General features: G+C 34.9%; 1 protein-coding gene across 1 annotated transcript in view; it reads left to right on the top strand.

The window, feature by feature from the left end:
- Positions 1-17736, top strand: part of LOC108697796 (mucin-2) — a 113799-nt gene extending 96063 nt beyond the window's left edge. The window contains exons 155-184 of the mRNA XM_041570643.1: positions 213-235; positions 370-414; positions 571-679; positions 2093-2115; positions 2248-2292; positions 2448-2556; positions 3216-3238; positions 3485-3529; positions 3669-3777; positions 4140-4162; positions 4285-4329; positions 4469-4577; positions 5232-5254; positions 5501-5545; positions 5685-5793; positions 6168-6190; positions 6323-6367; positions 6520-6628; positions 7216-7238; positions 7866-7910; positions 8068-8176; positions 8475-8497; positions 10278-10298; positions 11022-11130; positions 12434-12462; positions 13117-13152; positions 13678-13783; positions 14741-14833; positions 15595-15665; positions 16320-17736. Of these exons, the coding sequence (XP_041426577.1) occupies positions 213-235; positions 370-414; positions 571-679; positions 2093-2115; positions 2248-2292; positions 2448-2556; positions 3216-3238; positions 3485-3529; positions 3669-3777; positions 4140-4162; positions 4285-4329; positions 4469-4577; positions 5232-5254; positions 5501-5545; positions 5685-5793; positions 6168-6190; positions 6323-6367; positions 6520-6628; positions 7216-7238; positions 7866-7910; positions 8068-8176; positions 8475-8497; positions 10278-10298; positions 11022-11130; positions 12434-12462; positions 13117-13152; positions 13678-13783; positions 14741-14833; positions 15595-15665; positions 16320-16601 (2009 nt within the window). The 3' untranslated portion in view covers positions 16602-17736. The remainder of the gene's footprint in view (positions 1-212; positions 236-369; positions 415-570; positions 680-2092; positions 2116-2247; positions 2293-2447; positions 2557-3215; positions 3239-3484; positions 3530-3668; positions 3778-4139; positions 4163-4284; positions 4330-4468; positions 4578-5231; positions 5255-5500; positions 5546-5684; positions 5794-6167; positions 6191-6322; positions 6368-6519; positions 6629-7215; positions 7239-7865; positions 7911-8067; positions 8177-8474; positions 8498-10277; positions 10299-11021; positions 11131-12433; positions 12463-13116; positions 13153-13677; positions 13784-14740; positions 14834-15594; positions 15666-16319) is intronic.
- Positions 17737-20390: the final 2654 nt, after the last annotated feature.

Raw genomic sequence — 20390 nt, 5'->3', positions numbered from 1 at the left:
CCCAGAGTACTCATTTTGTGCACATCTGTTTCTATCCATGAAAATGGAGCCACACTATCTTTCTATAGATAATAGATATAGATATAGAAAATAGTCAGCACATAAATATATTGCGTTTAGTTACACGTGGTGTGCTCCATCTGTATCAGCCATGCTTTCTTTTTCCAGACTAAAGTTTTCATATTCCAATCATGTATTCCTTTTTATTTTAGAACCCAAGACAACCCCAGGCCAAGTAAGTAGATGGATTGTGCATATTAAATTCCTATAGACTTTGGGCTGCTATAATTCCTGATCTTTTTAAAAAAAGAAAAAGAAAAGAAAACTACTGAAAAGTCAATAATATGCTGTTTATCTTTAATTTTACAGCCGGAACTCACTACAACACCCAGACCACCAATCATCACCACTCCGGTATGAAAAAGGGCTAAAATGTATTTTCACTTTGTTCTAATGAAACGCTGCTCAGAATCTACAGTGTTTTAAACTGAGCCTGAGAGTTTGTCTCATCACATAGATGAGAAATTCAGTTTATTTATATCTTCTTCTATCTGTTACCTTTCCTTATAGCCTGAATGTGCCGGTGTCACATGTATTAAAGACGTTACCTGTCGATACAATGAGATTGAGGTTGCGGAACCAAATCCATTTGATCCTTGTTGTCCAAAATATCACTGTGGTAAGTACAGAGTGGAATGATGTTATCAATAGTTCTTATATGTGCCCAATGGTCTTATATTAATAAAAATGTATATAAAAACTTTTACAAGACCCCTAATTATATTGAAAGCCAAGGTCTGACTGGTTAGTGGAATGTGACAAAACTCACTTTAAGGGGCAGATTTATCAAGGGTCGAATTTCAAAGTAAAAAATACTTCGAAATTCGACCATCTAATTAAAATACTTTCGAAGTCGAAGGATTTTTCACCGAATTTGGCCATTGAGCGATCAAAGTAAAATCGAATTCGAAAGATTTTATGGTACAATCGAACGATTTTACTTCGATGTGTAAAGACTTAGAAAACTGTATTAGAAGGTCCCCATAGGCTAAAAAAGCACTTCGGCAGGTTTAATTTGGCGAAGTATTGAAGTGGAAGTTTTTTTAACAGACAGTACTTTGATTATCGAATATTCAAACTATTTTACTTCGATTAGAATTTGAAGTAAATTCGAAGTCGTAGTATCCTATTCGATGGTCGAAGTACCCAAAAAATTACTTAGAATTTCGAATTTTTTTACTTCGAAAATTCCCTTGAATTCACTTCAACCCTTGATAAATCTGCCCCTAAATCCAGAAAAAAACGTATCTATCCTACAGCACCCATAGTACTGATTTTGTGCACAATATTGCTTGCTATGACTCGCCATAGATAGTCATAGCAGAAGCAAGAATACTGTCTATTCTTTTAATATAGAGGCATTGCATTTCCTTAAAATTGAAGTAATAATTGCATTTCCTTAAAATTTATAAGGTAATAAAATACATTGTATATGTAGATATATTAGATAGATGATTGATATAGAGATAGATGATAAATGATGATAGACTGATAGATAGATAGATAATAGATAGATAGATAGATAATAGATAGATAGATAGATAGATAGATAGATAGATAGATAGATAGATAGATAGATAGATAGATAGATAGATAGCAGATAGATAGATAGATAGATGATAGATAGATAGATAGATAGATAGATAGATAGATAGATAGATAGATAGATAGATAGATGATAGATAGATAGATAGATAATAGATAGATGATAGATAGATAGATAATAGATAGATAGATGGATAGATAGATAGATAGATAGATAGATAGATAGAATTTGAGTATATGTTTCCTGATATACAGATGTAGAGGTATTAGAAAAAAATATATACTTTATAAATATAGATAGATCAAACTTTGTGTAAATATTTGTCTCAGATAGTTCCCATGTTAAAATATGTCACTTAATTTCAACAGAAGAATATGATGCCTTTAGTGACATGTGCAGTGCAGAGTGCTGCTTTATCAGCCATTCTTACCTGTTCCAGACTGCTAATGTATTTTTATCCTAAATATATATTTTCTTTTACTTTAGAACCCAAGACAACCCCAGGCCAAGTAAGTAGATGGATTGTGCATATTAAATTCCTGCAGACTTTCAGCTGCTATAATTCCTGATCTCTTTAAAAAAGAAAAAGAAAATAAAACTAACGATAAATCAATAATATGCTGTTTGATTTTTATTTACAGCCGGAACTCACTACAACACCCAGACCACCAATCATCACCACTCCGGTATGAGACTGGGCTAAAATGTATTTTCACTTTGCACTAATGAAACGCTGCTCAGAATCTACAGTGTTATGAACTGAGCCTGAGTGTTTGTCTCATCACATAGAAAGAAACTCAGTTTATTTATATCTTCTTATATCTGTTACCTTTCCTTATAGCCTGAATGTGCCGGTGTCACATGTATTAAAGACGTTACCTGTCGATACAATGAGATTGAGGTTGCGGAACCAAATCCATTTGATCCTTGTTGTCCAAAATATCACTGTGGTAAGTACAGAGTGGAATGATGTTCTCAATAGTTCTCATGTGTCCTATGGTTTTATATAGTAATATAAAAACTTTTACAAGACCCCTAATTATATTGAAAGCCATGGTCTGACTGGTTACTGGAATATGACAAAACTCACTTTAAGTCCAGAAGGAACTTATATTACTTATAGTACAACATCCATAGTTCTGATTTTGTGCACATCTGCATTTATACATGAGAGTGGGAGCCACAACATTGCTTGCTATGACTCTAAATAGATAGTTATAGCAGAAGCAAGAATATTGTTTATTCTATTAATATAGAGGCATTGCATTTCCTTACAATTGGAGTATATTTTACTAATGTATAAATGTAGAAGTATTAGGTAATAATACACCTTCATATATAGATAAATTAAATAGATGATTGAGAGATAGATACAGTAGATAGACAGACAGACAGACAGACAGGTAGATCAAGCAAACTTTGTCTAAATATTTGTTTCAGATTGTTCCCATGTCACAATATGCCATTTAATTTCAACAGATAAATATGATGCCTTTAGTGACATGTGATGTGCTCCATCTGTAGCAGAGTGCTGGTTCATCAGCCATTATTCCTTGCTCCAGACTGCTAAAGTATTCATATTCTAAACATATATTTTCTTTTTTTTCAGAGCCCAAGACAACCCCAGGCCAAGTAAGTAGATGGATTGTGCATATCTATTAGATTCCTATGAACATGTTTAGGTTGCTGCTATTCCTCCTCATCTCTTAAAGAAACTGAAAACTGTGTTTTAACTATAGTAAATATAGTACTGAAACAATTTCATTATTTATATGAAACGTTGTTTCTTTGTCCACCTCTCATACTTAAGTTAACAAAATGTTAATTTTACTTCAACAGATTAAGTCAATAATGTGCTGTTTATCTTTAATTTTACAGCCGGAACTCACTACAACACCCAGACCACCAATCATCACCACTCCGGTATGAGAAAGGGCTAAAATGTTCACTTTGTACTAATGAAACACTTGTGTTATAAACTGGGCCTGAGAGTTTGTCTCATCACATAGATAAGAAACTCAGTTTATGTATATCTTCTTATATCTGTTACCTTTCCTTATAGCCTGAATGTGCCGGTGTCACATGTATTAAAGACGTTACCTGTCGATACAATGAGATTGAGGTTGCGGAACCAAATCCACTTGATCCTTGTTGTCCAAAATATCACTGTGGTAAGTACAGAGTGGAATGATGTTATCAATAGTTCTCATGTGTCTTATATAGTAATATAAATGTTTTCAGAGGACCATTAATTAAATTAAAGATCTGACTGGTTATTGGAATGTGACAAAACTCAGTTAAGGTTTAGAAAGAACTTGTCTATAGTACAGTGCCCAGAGTACTCATTTTGTGCACATCTGTTTTTATACATGAAAATGGGAGCCACACTATCTTTCTATAGATAGATGGTTCCCCATGTCTGCACATATATATGATGCCTTTAGTTACATGCTCCATTTGTATCATATCAGCCATTCTTTCTTGTTCCAGACTAAAGTATTCATATTCTAATCATATATTCCTTTTATTTTAGAACCCAAAACAACCCCAGGCCAAGTAAGTAGATGGATTGTGCAGATTTAATTCCTACAGACTTTGGGCTGTTATAATTCCTTATCTCTTTAAAAAAGAAAATTACTGAAAAATCAATAATATACTGTTTATTTTTAATTTTACAGCCGGAACTCACTACAACACCCAGACCACCAATCATCACCACTCCGGTATGAGAAAGGGCTAAAATGTTCACTTTGTACTAATGAAACACTTGTGTTATAAACTGGGCCTGAGAGTTTGTCTCATCACATAGATGAGAAACTCAGTTTATGTATATCTTCTTATATCTGTTACCTTTCCTTATAGCCTGAATGTGCCGGTGTCACATGTATTAAAGACGTTACCTGTCGATACAATGAGATTGAGGTTTCGGAACCAAATCCACTTGATCCTTGTTGTCCAAAATATCACTGTGGTAAGTACAGAGTGGAATGATGTTCTCAATAGTTCTTATATGTGTCCTATGGTTTTATATAGTAATATAAAAACTTTTACAAGACCCCTAATTATATTGAAAGCCATGGTCTGACTGGTTACTGGAATGTGACAAAACTCACTTTAAGTCCAGAAGGAACTTATATTACTTATAGTACAACATCCATAGTTCTGGTTTTGTGCACATCTGCATTTATACATGAGAGTGGGAGCCACAATATTGCTTGCTATGACTCTGAATAGATACTTATAGCAGAAGCAAGAATATTGTTTATTCTATTAATACAGAGGCATTGCATTTCCTTACAATTGGAGTATATTTTACTAATGTATAAATGTAGAAGTATTAGGTAATAATACACCTTGCATATATAGATAAATTAAATAGATGATTGAGAGATAGATACAGTAGATAAACAGACAGATAGATAGATCAAGCAAACTTTGTCTAAACATTTGTTTCAGATTGTTCCCATGTCACAATATGCCATTTAATTTCAACAGATAAATATGATGCCATTAGTTACATGTGATGAGCTCCATCTGTAGCAGAGTGCTGGTTCATCAGCCATTATTCCTTGCTCCAGACTGCTAAAGTATTCATGTTCTAAACATATATTTTCTTTTTTTTCAGAGCCCAAGACAACCCCAGGCCAAGTAAGTAGATGGATTGTGCATATCTATTAGATTCCTATGAACATGTTTAGGTTGCTAATATTCCTCCTCATCTCTTAAAGAAACTGAAAACTGTGTTTTAACTATAGTAAATATAGTAATGAAGCAATTTAATTATTTATATGAAACTGTGTTTCTTTGTCCACCTCCCATACTTAAGTTAACAAAATGTTAATTTTACTTCAAGAGAATAAGTCAATAATGGGCTGTTTATCTTTAATTTTACAGCCGGAACTCACTACAACACCCAGACCACCAATCATCACCACTCCGGTATGAGAAAGGGCTAAAATTTTCACTTTGTACTAATGAAACACTTGTGTTATAAACTGGGCCTGAGTGTTTGTCTCATCACATAGATATGAAGCTCAGTTTATTTATATCTTCTTATATCTGTTACTTTTCCTTATAGCCTGAATGTGCCGGTGTCACATGTACTAAAGACGTTACCTGTCGATACAATGAGATAGAGGTTGCGGAACCAAATCCATTTGATCCTTGTTGTCCAAAATATCACTGTGGTAAGTACAGAGTGGAATGATGTTATCAATAGTTCTTATATGTGTCCTATGGTCTTATATAGTAATATAAATGTTTTCAGAGGACCAGTAATTACATTAAAGATCTGACTGGTTACTGGAATGTGACAAAACTCAGTTAAGGTTTAGAAAGAACTTGTCTATAGTACAGTGCCCAGAGTACTCATTTTGTGCACATCTGTTTCTATACATGAAAATGGAAGCCACAATATCTTTCTATAGATAGATGGTTCCCCATGTCAGCACATAAATATGATGCCTTTCGTTACATGTGGTATGTTCCATCTGTATCAGCGATTCTTTCTTGTTCCAGACTATGGTTTTCATATTCTAATCATATATTCCTTTTATTTTAGAACCCAAAACAACCCCAGGCCAGGTAAGTAGATGGATTGTGCATATTAAATTCCTACAGACTTTGGGCTGTTATAATTCCTGATCTCTTTAAAAAAGAAAAGAAAAGAAAATTACTGAAAAATCAATAATGTGCTGTTTATCTTTAATTTTACAGCCGGAACTCACTACAACACCCAGACCACCAATCATCACCACTCCGGTATGAGAAAGGGCTAAAATGTTCACTTTGTTCTAATGAAACACTTTTCAGAATCTTCAGTGTTATAAACTGAGCCTGAGAGTTTGTCTCAACACATAGATAAGAAACTCAGTTTTTGAATATCTTCTTATATCCGTTATCTTTCCTTATAGCCTGAATGTGCTGGTGTCACATGTATTAAAGACGTTACCTGTCGATACAATGAGATTGAGGTCGCAGAACCAAATCCACTTGATCCTTGTTGTCCAAAATATCACTGTGGTAAGTACAGAGTGGAATGATGTTATCAATAGTTCTCATGCGTGTCTAATATAGTAATTCAAAAATGTTTCAAAACCCATTATTATATTGGAACAAAAGGTCAGACTGGTTGCTGGACTGTGGCATAACTCTGTTTAAGTCCAGAAAGTACTTATGTATAGTCCAGTGCCCACAGTATGGATTTTGTGCATTTATACATGAGAGTGGGAGCCGCAATATTGCTTGCTATGACTCGACATAGATAATTAGAGCAGAATATTTTTGAGCATTGTCTATTCTATTAATAAAGAGGCAATGTATTTCCTTACAATTGAAGTAAATGTTTTCTAATGTACAATTGTGGATTAGGCATTTTAGGAAAAAATAATTAACTTGTAATGATAAATAGATTTATAGACAGAGAGAGAGAGATAAAATACTTCTAAATACTTATCTCACATAGTTTCCCATGTCACTGATATGTCACTTAATTGCAACTGATAAATATCATGCCTTTAGTAACATTTGCTGGACTCCATCTGTACCTTTATAATATTCCAGATTGTTAAATTAATCATATTCTTAACAAATATTTTATTTTATTTTAGAGCCCAAGACTACCCCAAGCCAAGTAAGTCGATTAATTGTTAACATAAGTTAAATTAATGTAATTCCGGGTCTCATAATATTAAAAACAAAAAAACAGTAATAATTTCATTATGGGGGTTATTTATCAAAGTCTGAATTTATCTCAATATTTTCTGAAAAAAACTCCAACCAAATCTGCACAGGTTTTTTGGGCTTATTTATTAATAAGTTCCCGAAAGTTTTGTTTGCGGGAAAAAATCTGATTTTTTCATCTGATTTTCAAATTTTTTTTTGATTTTTCACCCGAAAACTCAGAATTTTGCCCGAAAACGTTGAAAACATCGGGTTATTGCCAAAAACCCAGCGCACATCAAAAAATCATTGGAACTTCTCCCATTGACTTATATGCAACCTCGACATGTCTGAGATGCCGGATTTTCAGATCTAGACTTTTCCCATGGTCTGGGTTAAATAAATTCCGATAAATTTGTGATTTTTTTTTTTTAATGTTCGATTTTATAAAAAAAAAACAAAAACAATTTTTCAGGATTTTTGCATTCGGAGTTTAGTAAATAACCCCCTATATATTATATATATATACCCTGTCCACTTACCACACTTAAATTAACAATAAGTCAATAATGTGCTGTTTTTGTTTTTACTTTTACAGCCAGAACTCACTACAACACCCAGACCACCAATCATCACTACTCCGGTATGAGAAAGGGATAAATATTTACTGTTTTATAATGAAACACAGTTCAGAATCTATAACACTGTAAACTGAGTCTGAGGGATAATATGAACACATACATTAGGTTTTGTATATCTCCTTATATCTGTTATTTATCTATATATACCTTTCCTTGTAGCCCGAATGTGCCGGCATCACATGTTACAAAGAAGTTACTTGTAAATATAATGAGATTGAGATTGAGGAGCCAAATCCATTTGATCCTTGTTGTCCAAGATATCACTGTGGTAAGTACAGAGTAGAATGAAGTTATCCATGAGTTTGGCATGAACTACAGGATATAGTTACCCACAGTTTTTGTATTTGTCCAATGGTTTATATAGTAATATAAAAACTTGCATATTGACATATTGAAAGCCAAGGTCTGACTGGTTACTTGACTGTTACAAAACTCAGTTTAGGTATTAATAAAACCAATAGCAACATGGGCTCCATCTGTAGCAGAGTACTGCTTTTTCACCCATTCCTCCTTGCTCCAGACTGCTAAAGTATTCATATTCTAAACATATATTTTTTTTATTTCAGAGCCCAAGACAACCCCAAGCACAGTAAGTAGATGGATTGTGCACATGAATTAAATGCATTTCAACTATAAATGTGTTTACTGTAATATACTGTAATTCCTGATCCTCAGTCCACTTGTTTAATTCATGAAACAAAAAAATCTATTCACAGTATAATTTTCATTTATGGAAAAAATAAGTTTCTTTGTCCAATTTCCATACTTGAAGAAGTTCCTTAACCCCCTTTGGTATCTTTCCATTTGTAGAGTGGCCAATAAGACTTTGAAATGAAAAATATAAAGTAGTTCATATGTTTATTTCCAGTCATTTTTTTTATTATTATTTCTTATCCCCTTACAATATATGAGATGGCGAGATAAGAGAAGCAAGACAAACGCATTATAAATATAAAGCCTTGTGTATTCACTAGGGATGTAGCGAACCGCCGAGTATGTGTTCGCGAACGCCGTTCGCGAACACCGGCAAAAAATGCGAATAGTTCGCGAACTGTTCGCGAACTTCGAACATCCGAAAATCGTTCGATTCGAACGATCGAAGGATTTTAATCGTTCGATCGAACGATTTTCGTTCGAATCGAACGAAAATCGTTCGATTTTAGCGATCGAATGGTCGAATGGTCGAACGATTTTGACGCGAACGCCTATTGGCGAACGTCGCGCGACGTTCGCGAACTTGCGGCGGACGCGAACAGTCGAAGTTCGCGCGAACTAGTTCGCCGGCGAACAGTTCGCTACATCCCTAGTATTCACAAGACACATTGCATTTAGCATCACAATAAAAAACAAAAATATATATATGTAAATGTTTAAAGGTAATAACATTTTGTATTCTGGCAAACCAGTGCAGGGTAAATTATTTTATTATAGCGTAATTCCCTATATCCTTCAATTCTGATTCATCTTTGTGCTATTTTTTAGTCCTTGTGTTGTTTGGCTTTAGGGGCAACTCTTTGGGGCAGATTTATAAAGGGTCGAAGTGAATTCGAAGGAATTTTCGTAGTAAACAAATTCAAAATTCGATGTAATGTTTTGGATACTTCGACCATCGAATAGGATACTACAACTTTGATTTTACTTAGACTTTGATTCGAAGTAAAAATCCTTCGAATATTCGACCATTCGATAATCGAAGTACTGTCTCTTTAAAAAAACATTGACTTCAATACTTCACCAAATTAAACCTGCCGAATTGCTATGTTAGCCTATGGGGACCTTCTAGAGCAGTTTTCTAAGTCTTTAGAGGTCGAAGGAAAATCCTTCGATCGATCGCTTAATCGTACAATCGAACGATTTTACTTTGACCGTTCGATTGCCAAATTCGGTAAAAAATCCTTCGACTTCGATATTCGAAGTCGAAGTATTTTAATTCAATGGTCGAATTTCAAAGTATTTTTTACTTCGAAATTCGACCCTTGATAAATCTGCCCCCTTGTCTTGCTTAGTTTTTTTCCCCGAAAAAGAAAAAACTTAACATGTGTCTGTCCAATTAGGCTTTGGAATGACATCAGAAAGGATACTTTATGAAACATCAGACATCAATACATCAATAAGAGACAGTTTTCTATATATTTGATCAATGTTATTTCTAGCCTTCACCCCGCCATTTTTCATTTAAAAAAAAAAATGTAATTTTAAAAAAATGTAGGAAATACTTTGTATTGGGTTGACCTCCTGTTTAGATTTTCTAGTTCATGGAAAGTGGAATGTAATATAATACAATTCAAATCTATTTTTCATGCCTACATTTTCCTGTGTTTGATCAAAGAGCTCTCTTTATTAATCAGCATTTGTCTTCCTCTCCACAGACAATGCCGCCCACCACCAAGGTACACTTCAAATTCCTATTGCTACTAATGTGCTCCTTTGTTCCATTATTTCAATAACACATCTACATACTATGTAGATCGACTTTAGTGAAAAGTTAACACGGAATAAGAATATTAATATGCTTAAACATAATAAGTCTCCTTAGAACCAATTTGAAAGTCAAATTCTATTGGTTTTAGAGGTTTTTTGAAACTGCTTTCTCTAAAATCATGAAAGCCATGAAAGTTATTAAAAGATTTGAATATATAAAGTACAAATGAAAAAAAAAACACTGGACAATGCACTACAAAATACAAAAACCTCTAAAAAATCTGTTTGAATCTGTAGTTGATTCAAAATGTTCCAATAGGATTAGTGTAGCTCCTATTGAATTTTTTACATTTGAATCAAATGATTTTAGTTTTAAGAAAACACAGTATAATCACAAATTTTTAGAGATTCTGAGAAAAATAGAAATTCAAATGTTAGTAAATAGATCCCTTATAAGCCTGGTGGCCTTTTGCCTGCAACCATATTTCTGTGCTTATCCAACCTATGTTCAACAAAAGAGTATGTTGCTTCTTTTAAAAGACAAACAGGAACCACATGCCACTTTAACAGCAAATTTCTGCATCTACACATTTTACAGAAAATTGATTTTCTCGATGAAAAAAGTCCCAAAATAAGATAAGATAACATCATCCTAAAGCTACATTTGTTTTCTTTTCCCTTTTCTCTTATAGCGTGAATGCGCCAATGTCAAGTGTTACAAAGATGTGGTTTGTGGGCCAAATGAGAATGAAGTTGAGGAGCCAAACCCATTTGATCCTTGCTGCCCCAAGTATCACTGTGGTAAGTGAATACTGGGACAGCTTTATAGATGATTGTGATATGAAACATGATTTCCCCACATTTGCCAAAGATTTGCTGTAAGAAAAGGGCCTGCTATAAGTGGTAGGGAACCAACTTTTTTTATTAAAAAAAAATGTACCTTATAAATGAGGAACTCTAGGAAAACTTTAAAGGGATACTGTCATGGGAAAAAATTTTTTTCAAAATGAATCAGTTACATTCAATTTTGAAATCTGACATGGGGCTAGACATATTGTCAATTTCCCAGCTGCTCCAAGTCATGTGACTTGTGCTCTGATAAACTTCAATCACTCTTTACTGCTGTACTGCAAGTTGGACTGATATCACCCCCCTCCCTTTTCCCCCCAGCAGCCAAACAAAAGAACAATGGGAAGGTAACCAGATAGCAGCTCCCTAACACAAGATAACAGCTGCCTGGTAGATCTAAGAACAACACTCAATAGTAAAACCCATGTCCCACTGAGACACATTCAGTTACATTGAGAAGGAAAAACAGCAGCCTGCCAGAAAGCATTTCTCTCCTAAAGTGCAGGCACAAGTCACATGACCAGGGGCAGCTGGGAAATTGACAAAATGTCTAACCCCATTTCAGATTTCAAAATTGAATATAAAAAAATCTGTTTGCTCTTTTGAGAAATGGATTTCAGTGCAGAATTCTGCTGGAGTAGCACTATTAACTGATGTGTTTTGAAAAAAACATGTTTTCCGATGACAGGATCCCTTTAATGTGCTCCAATGGCCATTTGTATGCTATCATTATAGGTTTGATAATGTCATGAAACTGATAAAGCATAAACTATTAACCTAAAACAGAGGGTGTGAGGGCCTATTTATTAAGGCTCGAATTTTAGTGGTTTTAGAGGTTTTTAAAACCATGACTAAACTCACATTTTCTAAAAACATGAATGCCATGGAATTAATTAAAAGATCTGAGTATAAAAAGAACAAACTAAATAAAAAAAACTTTTGTGATTTGTGTTTTTCGGACAATTGCTAGCAAATAAAATTCTGAATGAATTAAAAATGGTCCAAAAAGATCAGCGCAGCTCACATTGACTTCTAACACCTTGACAACTTTTACTTGGCAAATATTTGTATCAAAAGCTTTTGTTTTTGTTTTTTTCACTTAATAAATCTCAAATTTTTAGACCATTTAAGAAAGATAAGAAAACCAACATTTTTTATAGATTCGTGATAAAAAAAATAGAAACTTGTCTTAGAATTCATTTTTCTATTACTAAAATAACGAAGAACTAATTATGTTTTTTTCCCCATGTTTTAGAACCAAAATCCACAATCCCATCTAAAACAGTAAGTTTATGAATAACATGCCTTTGATTTTCCCATTTTTCTTCTTGAAATTAAACCCCCCTAGCCCCTTTCTTAACTTAACCCAAAAATATACTTATGTATAATATTAATTTACCTTTCTATAAAGTTATCAGGGTTGTTTTATTTACTTTTTTCTTATGTTTTCAACAGTAAATGTGGGTGGTTATTAAAATGATGGTTATGGTATAATAGTTAGAACAGTGATCCCCAACCAGTAGCTCATGAGTAACATGTTGCTCTCCAACCCCTTGGATGTTGCTCCCAGTTGCCTCAAAGCAGGAGCTTATTTTTAAATTCCAGGCTTGGAGACAAGTTTTGGTTGCATAAAATCCAGGTGTACTGCTAAACAGAGCCTCAATGTAGATTGACATAGGTCTGCAAAATGGCCAATCACAGCAATTATTTGGCACCCCGATAAAATTGTTTATGTTAATGTTGCTCCCGAACTACTTTTACTTCTGAATGTTGCTCACATGTTCAAAAGGTTGGGGATCCCTGGTTTAGAAGGATAACAAACACATTTAAATTAAATTTTGTGATGTAACTCGGGGGACCATGTTTATTAAATACATATGGAAAATTAAATAGATAAAATCTTACCTTTGATGAAACTTTGCCTCCTCTTTTCCACAGACACCTTCAACCAGCACCATTATCAGCACCACCAAGGTAAAGACAGAATTCCTACTAGTCCTGTATGGATCCCGTGTGTCAATATATGACTAAAATATTGAAATAGTAAAGTGAAAGGAAAAATGAGAGTTTCTCTGGCCAACCAAATCCTTGACCAAGTTCATCTTGGGATTACTAACATCATAATGACTAAAACAGGTTTGCACTGATTTGCTGGACTGTGAGGACATCAAGGCCCGGAGTCAGTTGACCATGGCTTAGAATAGATATGCTTTGCCTGTAATTCCGGTTCTCATACAAGCGTTTTCTATCATACCCTAAAACCAATTTATTATTTCTGATGGTGCACATATATTTCCCAAAGATGGCTGCTATAAAATATTTAGAATCACCCATTATATAGACAACAGAGACTTATCCCTGCCCACCTAAACAACGCTAGGGGGTAAACGTAGACATTCATTTTTTGTTTATCCCAACAGAAGTGGTTTTCAATACAGTGTTTTGATTAATAAACAAGTTTGTTAAATTAAATTATTTCCCTTCTATATTATTTTGCAGATTGAGTGCTCTAAAAGGATTTGCGTCAAAACAAGCTGTCGTCTTTATGAAAAACTTATTGAGACACCAAATCCATATGACCCCTGCTGCCCCATTCAAAAGTGTGGTAAGTATGGACAAAACAAGTCACTAGAGCTCAAGCTAAGGACCCGGCTTTAACTGAATGTGGAAATCTTGTATAACCCTGTACCATTCGCTTACATAATGTATTGTGATGGCTCCATTGTTTGTTCTTACTCCCTTTAAGAACACCTTAAAGGATAAGTAAACCTTTAAAATGAGTGAATGTAAAACTGATGAGGGTGCTATTCTTAGCACTTTTGTAATATGCATTCATTATTTGTTTTGTTTTTACTCCAAGATATTAAGGCATACACGTACGGTTAATATAAATTAATCTTGTTACAACAGCGTCACCTGCTGGTCATTTTCCCACCAGTATGACCACCAAGAAGTCAAGGAAGTTGTCAGGAGAAAGAAAGAGGCTGCTCTGATGTTCTTCTGTTTAGGAAAAAAAATAGAAACCTTTCTCATATCTTTTCTAAGCAGAAGAACATCAGAGCAGCCTCTTTCTTTCCCTTGACAACTTCCTTGACTACTTGTGGTCAGACTGGTGGGAAATCACCAGCAAGTGGTGCTGTTGTAACAAACAATTTTATTAATTTCTTGAAATAAAGAGAAAATAAATAATGAAGGTACATTGCAGAATTTCTTAGAATAGCCCCCTCATCAGTTTTACATTCAATCATTTTAAAGGTTTACTTATCCTTTAAGAAAGTGTTATTTGAATACTTTAATTTTCATTTTTAATGGTGGTAAGATGAATTTCTAAGGAGGCCAATTATTATATTATTCCAAATTGTCCCAAATTATTTCTTTCCTTTTGTTCTGGATCTTTAAGTAGTTTTTCAGATGATAAGATTTTACCCTATGATTCTGTTATTATTTATTCACCTATATTTCATATTCACCTATGGGGAGAAGCTATAATTTAATTTTCTGTCATCTGTTCTCTCTGCTATTTGTGCAGTGTATATATAATGTATATCCATTTCTTTTCCAGAGTGCCAGTGCAAGACAGTGCCAACGTGCAGAAGTGATGAGAGACTGGTGACTGTGAGTCAGGCTGGCCAGTGTTGTCCAAAGCTTAAATGCGGTATGTAGAACATAAAATTGGCAAAACACACCTTGTAATTGGGGTGGCAAATCTCCAAATATACTAGCTGAATATTTTGGTACAAAAAAACCCTTTTATATACAACCACTACTAGTACTTTAGCAAAGATGGGGACAGTATGGAGGATTTAACTTTAATAAAACTATTATTTTGACCTTATTTGGCTAAAATAGCATTATCATCATAAGGTATGGGATCCATTATCCAGAAACCCATTTTCCAGAATGCGCTAAATTACGGAAAGGCTGTCTCCCATAGACTCCATTATAATAAAATAATCCAAATTTTTAAGAACAATTTCCTTTTTCTCTGTAATAATAAAACAGTAGCTTGTACTTGATCCCAACTAAGTTATAAATAATCCTTATTGGAAACATAACAAGCCTATTGGGTTTATTTAATGTTTACATGATTTTCTAGTAGAGTTAAGGTATGGAGAGCCAAATTATTGAAAGATCCATTATCTGGAAAAGCCCAGGTCCTGAACATTCTGGATAACATGTCTCATACCTATACTGCAAGGTACAAACACAGGGAAATTCCAGTGATAACACTGATATTATTTGCTTGAAGTATCTCTTGCAGTTAAATCCAACCTGTTTTGGGGTTACTTGTTAATGATCTATATCTGTAATACATGCATGATCATATCTTTATTAAGTTAAAAGTAAAAAGCACACCTACAGTATTTAGGCTTCAAGAATTCATTGTTAAAATCAATCCCTTTATTTTCATTTTAGAACGCAAGAAGGATGAATGCCATCCAGTGAGTAAGTCTGTGCTTCTCACATCAGGCCAATGCAGTGCTTCAGTGAGTATCTTTATATTAAATGTTCCTGGGGTGGGAATATCAAGGAAATGTTTCTCTATTGTGTGGACTATGGCACGCCTTGCTGCAAAGCAACATATATCACTAGTTAACAAAATACATTTATCATTGCCTGAAGACAACATAGATAGAGAAGGACTTAATGGTTCATTCAGCTCAATATGGTGCAACAAAACACACATTTGTTTACACTCAGTAGAAGAGCCAGACCCAAGGTTTGGTAAATGCTTCTTTAGGACAAATATTAAAAAGAGAAGTTCAGCTTTTTATCTTTAAAAAACAAACCCAATATCTGTGTAGGGACTGGGTGAATAAGTAACCAACACTCTAGAAGGAGCTGAGTTGCAACCAACAAGCATTTTATGCCAACAGATTGGTACATATTTTCCCTTGTAATATATTAAAAGAGTTCTGTTAATTATAAGAGTTTAATTAAAATGTCTATGCTTTTAGTGTGCAGAAGCTTACTGCTCTCATTAATGACCTGAAAACACACCTACTGTACATTAGGAATACATAATGTTTATCTTATAAATAACCTGTCTATTCATTGTAGACATCCTGATGTCCTCATGATTTCTCAGTTTTTGATGGTCACAAAGGCCACTTCTCATAATTCCTTTGTTCCTTTATCAGGTGGAACTGAATGTGTGCAGTGGATACTGTCACTCCAAAACAGAATATACCAGCTTTTGGCAGCCCATATCTCATTGTCGATGCTGCTCTATAAAAACAGATCGCTTCATGACCTTCCAGCTGCCTTGTCTTGATGGCACTCGAACAAGCCTGACTGTAAGGAGCGCAGTAACTTGTGGCTGTAATACTTGCTCGGGACCATATGAACCTGCAAGTGGCAGTGGAAGTGGCAGCAGAAGCAGCGATGGAGGCTCAGATGAAGGAAGTGGCTTTCAAAGCTAAAGTCATCCCTGACTTGAATAACATTAGCTACAAGCTAATGGCATCATCCGATAGAAACTGTGGATCTTCTACAATTTCTGCTTCTTTATTTCTTGAAAATACATTTTGTATGATGTTTTTTTTTCTGTTAGGCCCAGCGGCCAGGTTTTCCATTTATATCTGACACCTAAAGAGCAATACAATTATCTTCTCCTTAATGGGAATGAACAAGGGGAAATTGGCTCAAACTTCATTCCCATATTTAGAGCACCTACAGTACAGTGACAGCTAGTGCTGTTCAACCTAAGGGTGTCCCATGGGTGGGCTACAAGCAACTGTATCGCTGGGAACAATCCATTGTGTGTATAATGCAAATGTACTGGGTTTTTTTGTAGTGTCTCTCCTTTTCATACAATGTTTTAGGCTTAGTTATAAAAAGATGACATTTTAGATGCTGTAGAAATCTACCCACATCCTCGTCAAGTCAATGCCAGACTAACGCTGGTAGTTAACATTACACCAACTTGAGGTCTCCTTATTTTCTGCTATTTATCTTGCCTGACATTCCCATCCCTATTACAATGAAAGCTGGGAAGGCCCTGCCACATACGATTCTCCATTGGGAGAAAGAATGTTTTGGTAATGAATGTATTAAATAATTTCTAAAAGCAATACATTTTAAACTTTATTAATAACCAGATCAGCAAAGCCAACGATGACTAAAGTTGAATGCAACTTATTTTCTGCACTTTATAAGAGCACAGTATTTTTATACTGCCAGAGTCTAAAACACTGAATGATAAATGAGATGACTAAGCAAGTCGTGGTGGGAGAGAATATGAAGGACTTTGTTTCATTGTAATTTAATTCCTGCTCTTACATGTGGCTTGTGATGATGGAAGGATATAGTTGATGGCATTTCCAGTTACATGGAATGTTTACTATACTAAGACAGTAATTTTAACTACAATAATACAGGTCTGCTATCATTATACCAAAATAATGTACAGAACAATAGGATCTTATTTCACAGCTCTGACATCATCACTCCTGCATGATATAATGCTGGTTTTATTTGTTTTTGTTGCTGCAATAGATGGTGATAGTAATAAATGTTTAATTGATGTTTTCCCAGAATAAACCCATCCCTATGCAATTTGTGAGTCTCCTTTTTCTCATTTCTATAGGGCTTTTTCCAGGCCTGCCATGTTTCAGTATGGTGTTCCAAGCATTAATGATACAAGTTCTTTTGAAAATCTTTCGCCCGGAAAATGCGCAAATTTTGCAGAGAAGCGAAACGGGACAAATTTATTATGGTTAATAAAGTAGCTGGGGCCTTTATAACTCCAAAATAGGTCTATTGTTTTAATGAGGGAGGAATAGTAGGGCATGGTGGTTGCGGCACAGGTAAAAGACAGATCATCAACACTGTTTCATTTTGTTTTAAAGGTTGAATTGTACTTGGACCAAAAATATTGGAAAAAATCATAATTTTAACTGGTATTTCTTACAGTGCCTTTTGCTTCATACATGTCTATTTTTGGGCACATGGAAGCCGTGCCTCCAGAATTTATGATTTTAAATTCACACACGTGGAGGCCTATTTATTGGAGGTCGAATTTTAGCGGTTTAAACCATGAATAAACTTATTTACACGAATGTCAGTCATTTATCAAAAGATCCGAACTGAAAAAGCATAAATGGGAAAAGTCGCAGAAAAGTTGCAGGCTGTGACTCTAAAATCACAGAATCAAAGAAAGATCTTCTAGTTGTAAAAGAGACGTCTGCCATTGACTTCTACATGATTTTGACAGGTTGTAGCTGGACTATTTTCGAAATAGTTGCAGTTTTGTTGCATGATAAATCCCAGAAAAGTTGCGCCTTACACGATAAAGTTTTGTAAATCTGTCCCTGTGCAGATTTATCAAAATGTGACATTAGTGTTCACCTCAGAAAAAAATTACCCACTTTCTATCATTCCTATGGGATTTTTAGAATTATTGTGTGTATTTATCAGGTGAACTCTAAGGGGCCTATTTACTTAAATTGAAACTTTTCTTTTCACAAATCTCTAAAATATTGTGGTTTTTCTATATTTTTTTAAAGCTCTAAAAATTCACCAGGTAAAAACTGTTGAGGTCCCATTTCTGATGTTTTTCGCTAGAAATTGTCTGAAAAGCTCAAATTTTAGAGGTTTATTCATGTTTTTTTCATATTGTTCAGCACATTTTATCATTTGCTTTCTCTGTTTGTTAAAGATAGCAGCTGCCATATTAGCTTGGTGTCACATCACGTCCTGCCGGAGTCTCTCCCTGATCACTCATAGCTCAGGGCTCAGATTACAGCAGGGAGGAGAGGAGGGGGAGAGGGAGAGAGGAGCAAACTGAGCATGCTCAAGCCCTAGCCCTGGAGGTTTATGCTAAAAACAGGAAGTCTGATACAGAAGCCCATGTGTACACAATAGAAGGAAAGAAATGCTGTGTTTCTGTTTACAGAGGACTCAGAGCAGCATTATATATAGACCTTTCTGATAAAACCAAGTTTTGCCAGTACAGGGCACCAGTACATTATATTGTCTTTCCTTTAAAATACTTTCACTTTTTGGTGTTACTCTTCTTTTAAATGCACAAGTGACTTCACTAAGCACTTTTAATTAATGAGAACTTATTTAAGGTTATGTGTTTAAGGTGAATGAATGGGTTTTCTGCAATGGAAGTTGTGTATGTGACTGCTTATTATTGCAAAGAGATTAGCCTTAAAAAATGCTACCCCCCCCCCAAATACAGATACAGAGAGTTTAATTGGAGCCCCAAGCCTTTTTTTTTTTTTAACTTGTCCAAAGTGCCACGGTACCACTGCCACCACAGTCTGCTGACCACTCAAAAATACCTTCTTCATCTGTAGCTTGAGTGATCAGACCTAATGGGGTTTCTCCAATTGCAATTAGTATTTCGGTTAATGAGCCAATTTGGACAATTGTTGAAGGCAAGGAGCAGTAATATCTGCATCTCATTGAGAAGCATTAATAATCAAACCCACAAACCCATTTACTTCTTCCACAAATTTGTGCCCTTGTGTCCACTGGTTGGATCATATTGAAATGGGAAAGTTCTATGGAACACTTGGTGACCCCAGGAGCCATACAAAAGACCTTCAGGATCTCCAGTCCTAAGGTTTCAATTGGAATCATTTTCAGATGCTTCCAGTCCTTAGTTCCAACCAGTCATCCATCCACATCGATGTGTAGCAAGGTGATCAGCAAGGTTCAAAAATATACAATTAATTGTATTACACAGACAAAATAAAAAAGACTTAGTATTTGTTACAGCTAACGTGGGCAGCCATATTTAGGTTAGACAATGATACAGCGAATAAGTTAAATGAACAATATAATAATAGATGCAAAGTGATGCAAAGAACAATAGAAAGAAAATGCAGACAAATACATCATCAGAACAGCTTTGAGAATGCTAGGGGTGCACTCGATGTGTATTATTTCTGCAAGCAGCCATCCACCCCTAAGTGATCACACATTGGGGTCACGTAAGTCTTAGGATTTATTCACTATCATAGCCAGTGGCATAACTAGATGTTGCTGGGCCCCACTCTGCAAAATAATTTGAGGAGCCCCAAAACTCTCCAGAGGTTGTCCTGTTTTACCAATTTATATTAAAATTACTCACTAATTAAGGCCTCATGGGGCCCCTATACCTCCTGGGTCTGCTTCCTCTGTATTTACGCCCCTGCCAGCAACCAATCAGTGCCGTTTAGAACCTACGTTAGAAAATCCACCTTTACAGTGCCAGAACT

This window comes from Xenopus laevis, chromosome 7S, assembly GCF_017654675.1.
Source record: "Xenopus laevis strain J_2021 chromosome 7S, Xenopus_laevis_v10.1, whole genome shotgun sequence".
Taxonomy (NCBI): Eukaryota; Metazoa; Chordata; class Amphibia; order Anura; family Pipidae; genus Xenopus; species Xenopus laevis.
The sequence above is the reverse complement of the archived record's forward strand: the minus strand, read 5'-3'. Positions and strand labels throughout refer to the sequence as shown.